This window comes from Hylaeus volcanicus, chromosome 1, assembly GCF_026283585.1.
Source record: "Hylaeus volcanicus isolate JK05 chromosome 1, UHH_iyHylVolc1.0_haploid, whole genome shotgun sequence".
In the NCBI taxonomy this organism is placed as follows: Eukaryota; Metazoa; Arthropoda; class Insecta; order Hymenoptera; family Colletidae; genus Hylaeus; species Hylaeus volcanicus.
Window position 1 is genome coordinate 7,436,127 of NC_071976.1, and position 11,224 is coordinate 7,447,350.

General features: G+C 34.0%; 1 protein-coding gene across 1 annotated transcript in view; it reads left to right on the plus strand.

Moving 5' to 3' along the window:
• LOC128874567 (dentin sialophosphoprotein) overlaps positions 1 to 11,224 on the plus strand; it is a 193,013-nt gene that overhangs the window by 47,430 nt on the left and 134,359 nt on the right. The window contains exon 3 of the mRNA XM_054119408.1: positions 1,963 to 2,531. Coding sequence (XP_053975383.1) covers positions 1,963 to 2,531 — 569 coding nt within the window. The remainder of the gene's footprint in view (positions 1 to 1,962; positions 2,532 to 11,224) is intronic.

Consider the following 11,224-nt stretch of genomic DNA (forward strand, 5'->3'; position numbering starts at 1 on the left):
TCGTCTTCTTGGTACGTGGAGTGATAAGCGATAGGGAAGTAGCTGTTTCGGCGAATTTACGCTATTGGATATATACTATTATACGACTATTAGGTCGAATCGGTTTGGTTTCAGTACGGTTTGTTTTAAAATGTTGGAAAAAGGAACAGGAAAAATATTTAAGTAAAAGTAACAGTCACCGCGACAAGGCTGTTAAATTAGAAAATATTTGTAGCAGTGAGAGTTTTTATGTTAAAATAAAATCAGTGAATGCTGAAATTAATATTTTCTTGTTCGTAGAAAGAACGGGAGAAACATTTGCTAATTATAATTAAAAGTCATCACGATGAAGGTTTTAAATCAGAGAATATTTGTAGCAGTGGAATTTTGATATTAAAATAAAATCAGTGAATACTGAAATTAATAAATCTTGTTCATAGAAAGAAAAATATTTGCTAGTCGTACATAAAAATTACCACTATAAGAGGTGTAAGAATATTTTTGGAGCTTATATTAAAATTTTTTTAAATATTATATTTGAATATAATAAAATTCTCATTACTCGTCGAACGCCCCTTGTATACTTAACGCACATCCTTCCGTTGTTTTTATCTCAAAGCTACGTTTTTTACAGTTTATTAACGTGTTTCTTAAACTTGAATCTTATTTCTATTTGATCGATAAATAAGGAAGAACCAGACCGTATGTCATCGTGCTTGCACAGGTTTTAAAAGTGTACGAGTAGACGAGACTCTCGCGTCGAGGAAAGCATAACAGCGATAGAGGGTTATCACGCAGCGTGGTACGCTCGGTCGAAGAAGCGTGCATCGAATCACACAGCGGTGTGCAAACTACGTAACAGGCGAGCCTTTGTAATTGCAGACCTTGGGAGTGTCGGAGTGTCACAAGTGCAACTGAACTGAATAATGGTCTCTTTGTCATAATTGCACGCCGAGATCGTCGACCACATTCTTACCTACTCGCTCTGTATTTCAGGAAAAAAAAAACTCGGTAGCCTCGTCCATCGCGAGCATTCCAGAAATCAAGGCAAACGTGGCGACGGTCGAGGAACCAGGAAGAAAAGGAAAATCCAAAAGAATAGCTGATAGTTGACACTTTAGATTAGAATACCTTCTTAAGAGGAGAGTCTTTTTTTTTTACAAATATCGATTTCCTAGATAACGTTTGGAATTATCTTACAGAAAAATTGTTATATACAGGGATATGTCATTTAAACTATATGTTTATTTAGATTTTCTGTGTATACTTGAATTTTTATCGAATTTTACAATGTGTAATTAGAATGTACACTTGGACATCTCGTCCATCAGTTCTGTCGTTGTGCCGATCTAAAATACAAAAATAAAAGAAATAGGTTTACAAGACAACCTCCTTTGAACTCGTGCGCTAGTCATTTCTTGAATTTTGACTTAAAATTTGAGAAATATTAGGTTGTCCCAAAAGTTTCTTTCGCTTTATTAATAAGTAATACATGCACAATATTTTATGTTTTATGTTACATTACTGAATTGTGCGCGATTCATTTTGCTCCATTACTGTTACAACATGAATATCTATGAAATTAGATCGTCTATTTATATAAACACGGCCACATAAAATAATTGAGTGCAACTCGCGAAAGAAACTTTCGGGACAACCTAATACATTCTTGTGATATTAAAATTAAAGAATATGCATTACACCAAAGTATGATTTCTTGATCGAAAAAAAAAACATCCTCCGTTAATGATGATCTGTCACTACATCTCATAAACGAGATCAAATAGAGTCCAAGTTTATATAAACTCTTCTAATCGTTTTCAGCTTCTAAACACTCTCCTTCCATATTTTCCACAAACCATGGGACATTCTATGAAAATTACTCCATCTCGTTCTACATCAAACTTGATGAATATTTCTTTTGTATTTACGGTTACGAAGAGGTCGTCGACCACATTCTAATCAAGTTCCTATGCATTTCAGGAAAAAACACGGACACCCCGTCCATCGCGAGCATTCCCGAAGTGAAAAATCCGGGGAAGGTCGAGGAATCGGAAGAAAAGAACGACAGCGTATCCTCGAAGGCCTCCAGCCCGTCAGCCTCGGAGAAATCCAGCTCGGAGAAGATAGATCAGAAGTCCAACGCCACCTCGAGCATCTCCGAGACGAAGAGTACGGTAGCGGTGTCTTCGACGCCAACCACAACCGCTCCAGCGACCACCACACCGACAACGACGTCCACAACAACGACATCCAGATTCACGACTTGCGCGGTGACCTCGCCAACATCCACCACGAAGCCTCCTCTGAGGAGAAGGCACACCACCGGCCCTGGGATGACTTTTCCAGCAACGGATCCGCCAACCTACTCCAGCAGCATGACCTTCTCGAGGACCAGTCCGCTTCCTAGTCCCCATCTAGATAAAAGGTTCTTCGACAGCAGTTTGATAGAGATGAAGAGCCAGGCGAGCAGCTCCAGCACCCTCGATTACGACTCCACCGAGGAAGTCTGGATACGCAGGGTCGATTTCGTTCAGGAAAGGAAGAGGAAGGTAAGGGAGATTTATTTATGCCTGTGGTCGAATGTTGTCGTTGGAATTTCAATCGCCTGTTTACGGGCTCTATTTCTTTAGGAGACCTATTTCTTTATGAATACGAAGTGGCGGAATAACGTTCTTTCATAAAAAGCTTTGTTTTTAGAGAATATCGAATTCGAAAGTTGAGAAATTTTAGTATTCAGTATCAATTATAGACTATTAACACGGTGACTGTCAAGCTAAAACTCGTGAAAATGTCTATAAAATTCAAATTTTCTCACGAGACTAGATTAGATAATTTAATATACATCGCGGTATTTAATTTTTTGGCGTCACCAAGTACACGAAACTTATACAGATTTATTTTCGTTATCGTCTTACCTTTGGAATTAATTTGTTTAGTTCGTTGATGGAAAGTCCTGTCACCCATTTCTGGGTGACGCAGCGACCAACGTGTTAATCAGAATTTTTCATTACATAATTAATATCGCTCGTCATCCTTTATAGTTCCTCGCAATACGGATAATATTCAACAAACTAAAGGGAGTGAGACTTTATCAAACGATAGAGCTAATATAAAATTGTCTCTTTAACTTGTAATTCTTCGAATAGTTCGAAAAAGCCTTTTACGTATAATTAACCTCAACAGTTGATGTTAGTTTTTGTCCTTTGTTTCGCTCATTTATCTCGATAGCACAGAATGAAAAGTCATTCTTTATAATACTCAGTTATACCTCACCATCGCATAATAACTCATAATAATTGGGTAGAAACCGAGCGTTAAGCAACATTGTGAGACTGTTTGGATAGAAATTATGCTATCGTCAATTCTTGCAACCGCAAAGACAAGTAGAAATACCGAGATACACAGATGCGTTAGTGAAGACATCAAGAACCGCAGAAATACAGTTGCATGCAAAAGTTTCCGGCCAAAAATAATTTTGGAATTAAATTATGTATAGTAAGTGTAGAGTAGAAATACAAATAATATCATAATAAAGAGCTCTTATTATACTATCGAAATGTACAACTAAAAAATTTGATACAACAAGTAATAATTATTTATAACAAAAGTAACAATTTTTACTTCTTCATAAGTATCCGGCCAAGTACAAAACATGAAGAGAAAACACGATAACTAAAGGAAAAATGTTCAAAAATGCTTACAAATGTAACATTATCATCAATATTTAGTAACCATACCCTGTGAAGCTATCACGGCGGCACATCGGTGAGGCATCGATTCAATAAGTTTGATGATTCTATTTTGAGAGATATTTTTCCACTCTTCTTGAATTCTTGTCGATAAAGCAGCTTTATTGGTACAATTAACAGTTCCTATTCTTAATTTAAGCTCTTGCCATAAATGTTCTATGGGATTCAAGTCTGGAGATTGACTCGGCCAATCTAGAATTCGGATCTTATTCTTCGTGAAAAACTCCTGAAGCAACCCAGACCGATGTTTTGGATCATTGTCTTGCTCTTCCATTTGGCTGATATTAGTCAAAGTACTGTTTCACGTGGACTTACAGAAGTTGGATTTTCGGACGGGTTGGAGTTAAAAAACCATTGATAAGTAAACAAAATAAGAAGGCCAGATTAGAGTTTGCAAAGAAACACCGGAGTTGGACAGTTAATGATTGGAAGAAAGTGCTGTTTTCGGATGAAACTAAAATTAATTTATTTGGAAATGATGGGAGAAGGTATGTTAGACGACCACAAGGCACTAGGAATGATTCCCGATATCAAATACCAACAGTGAAGCACGGTGGAGGTAGTATTATGCTTTGAGGTGCTTTTTCTTGGAAAAGCGTCGGTCCAATTTACAAAATTGAGGGTACTATGAACGCTTCTATGAATAGGGATATTCTATCAGAACAAATGCTACCTTATGCCCGTCGAAATTTGCCACAAGGATGGATATTTCAGCAAGACAATGATCCAAAACATCGGTCTGGGTTGCTTCAGGAGTTTTTCACGAAGAATAAGATCCGAATTCTAGATTGGCCGAGTCAATCTCCAGACTTGAATCCCATAGAACATTTATGGCAAGAGCTTAAATTAAGAATAGGAACTGTTAATTGTACCAATAAAGCTGCTTTATCGACAAGAATTCAAGAAGAGTGGAAAAATATCTCTCAAAATAGAATCATCAAACTTATTGAATCGATGCCTCACCGATGTGCCGCCGTGATAGCTTCACAGGGTATGGTTACTAAATATTGATGATAATGTTACATTTGTAAGCATTTTTGAACATTTTTCCTTCAGTTATCGTGTTTTTTCTTCATGTTTTGTACTTGGCCGGATACTTATGAAGAAGTAAAAATTGTTACTTTTGTTATAAATAATTATTACTTGTTGTACCAATTTTTTTAGTTGTACATTTCGATAGTATAATAAGAGCTCTTTATTATGATATTATTTGTATTTCTACTCTACACTTACTATACATAATTTAATTCCAAAATTATTTTTGGCCTGAGACTTTTGCATGCAACTGTATCTCACGACTAGTCCAACTTGATTTATTTGCAAGTGAAAAATTAATTTTGATTTATTTTGTTCATTCGTTATTTATTGTTCGAATAAAATTTAGATATTTGTACGACGGTGCTGCTCGAATAGAACGTTTCACGAGACAATTCCTCCAGTATGCTTAAGAGGAGCGGTCTCCTCTGTCTAATTGCAGTAATCGACTAATTGATACGGGGAGTAGCAGTCTTGCAAATTTGTTTACCGTTGTCGCGTTACGAACTCTTGCGAAAGTTAGTGATGCAAGAGTATCCTGCTCACGCGCGATAGAACAAAATTGAGGATTGAGTTTCAGATTGCGACACAACTGCTTGCATGTTTCTTTAACAATGCAACAAAACGCTCCCAGCGACTAAAACTAATCTCCCGATAGCTAGGCTACGTATGTCGATGATGTCTTTTGAGCGAATTACTCGCAGGAAACCAGGCAAAATGTGATTCGAGTGACAGATAACGAATAAAACTGATATTTAGTGATTTCTTCAAGACGGTCGTTCGTTTGGATAGATATTATTTGTGTTCATTGTAAAATATTCCTCACTTTAATTTAAATTTAAAGTTTTGTTCAAAGAGTATTGGATGGATGCTTGTTTATTTTTTATTCATTATTCCCAATTTATATTTAAATTGGGATATATTTTGTTTCTAGTAGAAATGCAGAGATAATTGTTTATTCAATTGCACAGGTCAATGTTTATTAGTTATAAAATATTTCATTCTGTAATTCAAGATTCAATTTTTATTCAAGGAATAATAGATGGATGTTTATTCACTTTTTATTCGTTATTCGAAATACTACATAGATAATACTACATTTTGTTCCTACTACAAATGCTGAGAAATCGTTTCCTATTCTATAATAAAAAAAAGAATATATGGTTCGGTTGGTTTTTGTTTATTCAGTTGGATATCTCAATTTTTGTTTATTCATTTTACAATATTCCATTCTGTACATTTGTTTTCAAAGGATAATCGATAAATACTTGTTTTCTTCTTATTTTTCAATTTAAATATGAAATTAGTAAAGTTACGCAATACTTTCCAGTCGAATCTTAGAGTAATCGTTTTTGTTCTTCTGTAACAAAAGAGAAACACATTCTTTGGTTGATTTTTTTTTTTGTGCTGTTGCAATAAACATTGTATCGCGTACACGTTTGAATACGAGTGGCCATTTAAAGTGTCGTTCACAAGGTGTGGTCGCAGAGTATGATGGCTTGTGGAATTATGGTCGTCACGAGTGACCAATCACGCGAGTGTACGATCATCGATTGGCAACTTCGCTTCGTGCGTGATCTAATCAAGGTGATTTTTTTGTTTAATATCTTTAATGGACTTTCAGCGGTCGTCCGTGCTTTTTAGACCAGTTTTATTTACATAAATTACGAAGCTGTGTTTCCACAGCAATTTTGTTAAAATTAAAATAATAATTTAAGAAAGTTACAGGTAAATTTCATAAAAATTTGTGAGTATTAATACAAGGTTAAATTTGTTCAGAGTTTGTTCTAATTAAAGAGAGAAAAATGAGTTTCTGAGGTTTTATATTTCATTTACTTTCTTTGGTAGCTCAGCTGAATATTCGAAAATATTGTGTCCAGACAAATCATGTATCGAACCATACGTGTTATTTTTATCTAATACACCGCTATCGATTTGCGATTAGCCCCACTTTTCTACCAAACCTTAGTCCCTAAATCTCAGAAATACGCAAAAAATATATATATATATAAGGTACATAATTTTTGGTCAATTATTTGTTCGATGAAGATTACAATTTGAATTAAAAGTAAAATTAAATTTCACCGGAAACGAACAAAATTAAAATTAATGTATCTCAAATAACTGTTCCCTGGAATTAACGTTTTTGCATTCGTTATTTATGATTCGAACAAAATTTCGCCTATCTCTGGTGTATCCGACGAGGATGAAATATGGAGCTCTCGAAATTATGATTTATGCTCGCGAAATTGCACTCGCGAATCGTGTTGCGGCTGCTTCCGTAAACAACAAGGCTAACGGCCGATGCCCGGCATAACCATGGTGTTGCACGGTTAGAAAAAGAAAGGTTCGACGAACTGGCCGCAGGGAACTTGGAGGGCCTTACCATCCTTCTCTGGAAAGGGTAGATTACCTTGGTCACGAAGCGCCAGAGTTACTAACACGGGCCTTGCTAACCAAGTCCTTTTACATCATTCAAACAATTGATATCGATTTCAAAGCGCGCCTCGACGCGGTTAAATTCGCTTTTTACAACTGACGGAAATTTATTTCACCCGACGAAAGCTTCAAAGCTTTACGAACAAAAGTTTAAAGAATACTACTTTTGTAAAGACTTCGTCGCGATTACAATTATCTTTTTTTCTTTCCTCGAAAATATCGGCACATTGTATAATAAAACGTGGGATTAAATAGATAGATAATTTATTCCTTGCAGTTTTTACACAAGGAAGAATACCGTGTACTTGATATAGTACCACTACAACAGCCTTTAATACTTCATACTTAGTATATAATAAATTAGTCACAATGGAATATTCAGTTATTTTTATCAGCGTATTCAATTGATCAAAAATTCTTTCATACGAAGGGAACATGAGATAAAAGACAAGCTAACATTGATATTGTTAACAATACATGATATAAGAGGCAGTCGATAATTTTATGAACTCGTATTATTTTGCTGGCTTATTTTGAATGATGTCAATGGAATTATGGATAAAGAAACTCCTTATACATCTTAAAAGATTTAATAATTTGCTTCCCAGAGTTTTGCTCGCGTTGATAGTCTTCTTCAGGACTAATTCGGTAACGTTTTACTCTAATACATAATACGAAGTCTGAATTGTTCCTGAAGAAGGCTCTCAACGCGAGCAGAAATGTAAAAGTGAATCATTCTTCTGGCCATTTTGCTCGCATGACTAACGTAAACTGTCTTAATAATAATAATTCAGCTGTCAACAATATTTATAATACTTTTATAACTGAAACTATTAAAGCAACAGTTTATCCTATAATATACTATATTTATATGAAAAACTGGATAAACTCTGAAACAGAAGCGACGAAAGTTTTGCCTCTAATGAATCGATAATTCTAACGCACGAAGGCAGTTTATCTACAAACACAATGCCATAATCAGTAATCAAGGCTCTATGCCACAAATTTGAATGCGATCATTAGTACGAAATCGTATAACGGCATTAAACGACAGAAAGATCTACAAGATGTGTGTTCCTAAATTTGCCATATCGTTTGGCCCAGATCTCGACGCGGCTTTAATGATTCATGTAGAAGGATGGGGAAAGGGGAACAAGTAGGTACAAGGCTTCCTTTAAGCTCTATCGATTCGGTTGAAAGACGAATTACAATGCGTTGAGGACTGTTATGACGGATACCTAGTCACGTAAGGCCTCCTTTGGCGATACTTTTCTATGAGTATCGCATACGTAAATTGTGTTGCGTAGAGATTAGGTCAAGTAAATAAATCATATCTAATTTTGCATTATGAATACGCCAATACGTGTAACATATAAATTGGTAGTGTACGTCGGACAATAATCGATGAATATGCAAACTTATGTTATAATATAGGATTTATACAAATTTTAATAAATTGCAATCAACCCTAAGTGTTGAATATAATTAATCAAACAATTAATCGAAATTTAATTAAATTGTTTCTGGAAATACAGATTTCAGTTGCAATTGGAGTTGAATATTCTCTGAATCAATCAATCATAGAATTAATTGCTATTTAACTAAATTGTTCCTGATAATACAGATTTCAATTATAATTAACATGAATTGCAATTGAGGAAATTAAACGCTAGTTTTCATTTGCGCAAAATAACGACTAATTGTAATTGCTACTAGCATTTGGTTTTCGTGATTACAGAAACGAAATGTCAATTATAATTAACTACTGATGCTCAATTCTAATTGGCGATTTTCAATATAATTATATTTTCCCCAACATTAACTACCAGAACACATAGTAATATGAAATATTAACATTATAATATAGTTAATTGTAATACTTAATAATAATACTTTCTAATATTAAAAATATTCATAATATCATTATAAAATTTGACCCAAACGAAATAATAATAATACTACGTAATAAATATATTAATGCTTTCTAACATTAAAAATATTTATTAACATAAATACATAATTTTACGAAATACGTTCTGCATACATTTTGTATACAGTCCTCATTACCACGGTACACCGTTAATATATAAAATCTCTCTACCAAACCATAATTGAAGTTTGTCAAAGTAATGGAAAAAGCGTTGCAATACCTACAGTGGGTGTAGTATGTATTCGTACACCGATCAATTTCTCCCAAAATTTGTGTGAAATTGTAGTTTCTTAACTTCTTTTTCTATAATCAATGATATTTTACATATTCTCTAAGATAGACATAGTTCAAACAACATTTACTAGTTAATATAATTTGTGAAATTAACAAAAAAATGTGAAAAGTGGGTAAAGGTATAGAAGCAATAAGTATTTATACGATTTTTATGACGAACCATTTACAATAGAGTTTGTAACGTAAACACATTAGTTTATTGGTCCGTACGAATTAGAAAACATCGAATTTCCAATGTAAAGTCCTTTTAAAAATGACTCTAATAGAGGAATAACTAATAATTTAATTAATTTTACGGTTAGAAGAGTTACAATAATTATAAAATCAAAAGGAAATTCCACGAGGGAAGTATTGTATACTTATAAATTAATGTAAATTTCTTTTTTTTTTTTAATGAAATTTTAATTCTAATTTTAATTTTAATTTCGGAACTTGCATAAATAGCTATTTTTTTGTTTGTAATCTATCTATTTTAGACATTTCCGAGAATATGTAGAATGTCATTGTTTATCAAAAATAAGTTAATAAATTACAATTTTACATAGTTTTTTGGAAATTGATCGGTGTACGAATACTTTCACCCACTGTAAGTGGCAGTGTATCCTACTGCACACGATCAAATATTTCTTTCGCATCTTCCCAAAAGTAAACGACAGAGTTGAATGAAGCGAACGCGCTTTATTTGTTGTTTGCGATATTTCGCTGTTTGTTGCGTAACACGCGCGTCTGACGACTCATAAGCCCGTTTTAGAGTACAAAGAATTTTACACGTGCTTCGTTTCGCTACAGGCATCCGGACTGAGTAATTGCATCCCCGTGTGCAGTTAATCTATTTCAGTCTTGACATTTTCATGCGTCTTTTGTTCGTTGAAATTTCTCAGCACGTTCGATGATAATTGGACGGCCGTTCGATGTCCCTAATCCTTTTCGTGTACGCGATTAGGAAAATCGCGGCGATCCTCCTTATCGTTGGACGTTCACCGAACACGCCAATGCTCTTCTGGATATTTATGGCATTTGCCGACAGATGGCGACGCGATACGCTCGAGGCACCAGCTGCCATCTTTGCGAAGTTATTCCAAAGACGAAGCGAAGTTGAGCACTCGAATCGGCCGTCAGTGTACGTAATTTATCAACACCACAAAATTAAGTGATTTACTTCTTTGTTTTCACTCTTCGCGGCAATTACATTGTTAAGTACAAGTGCCTGTATGTTCCGTTGGGTCGAATGGATCGTGTCAGAGACTTTGAAACGAACAAACGTGGCTTGGATCGGGCCGTTAGAATTGCGCCATTTTTGGTTGTTTTGGTTGTTTTGGTTATGCAAAGGGAAATCAAGAATAACGTAAAGGAAACGATGTACTGGTATGTTAATTAATCTCGAATATTAAATATCAAAAGGTGGTTATTATTCATTTTATTTGGGTCACCTTTGCTATCTTTATTGGACAATTGTAATAAGTGGATTTTATGCGTTTATGATTTACAGTAATATGGAAACTGTATATATATATGTATATATATAACGGTAACCAAAATATAATATCATTATATTAATTGTAGACTATATATATATAGTCTACAATTAATATATTAATATATATTCATGTTTTTATATTATATTACATACATATAATATACATACAATATACATTATATATATAATATATTATATTACATATATTATACATATAATACATATAATACATATTATAATACATTATATTACATATAATATATTATATTATATACATATAATATATACATATAATATAATATATTATATTATATATAT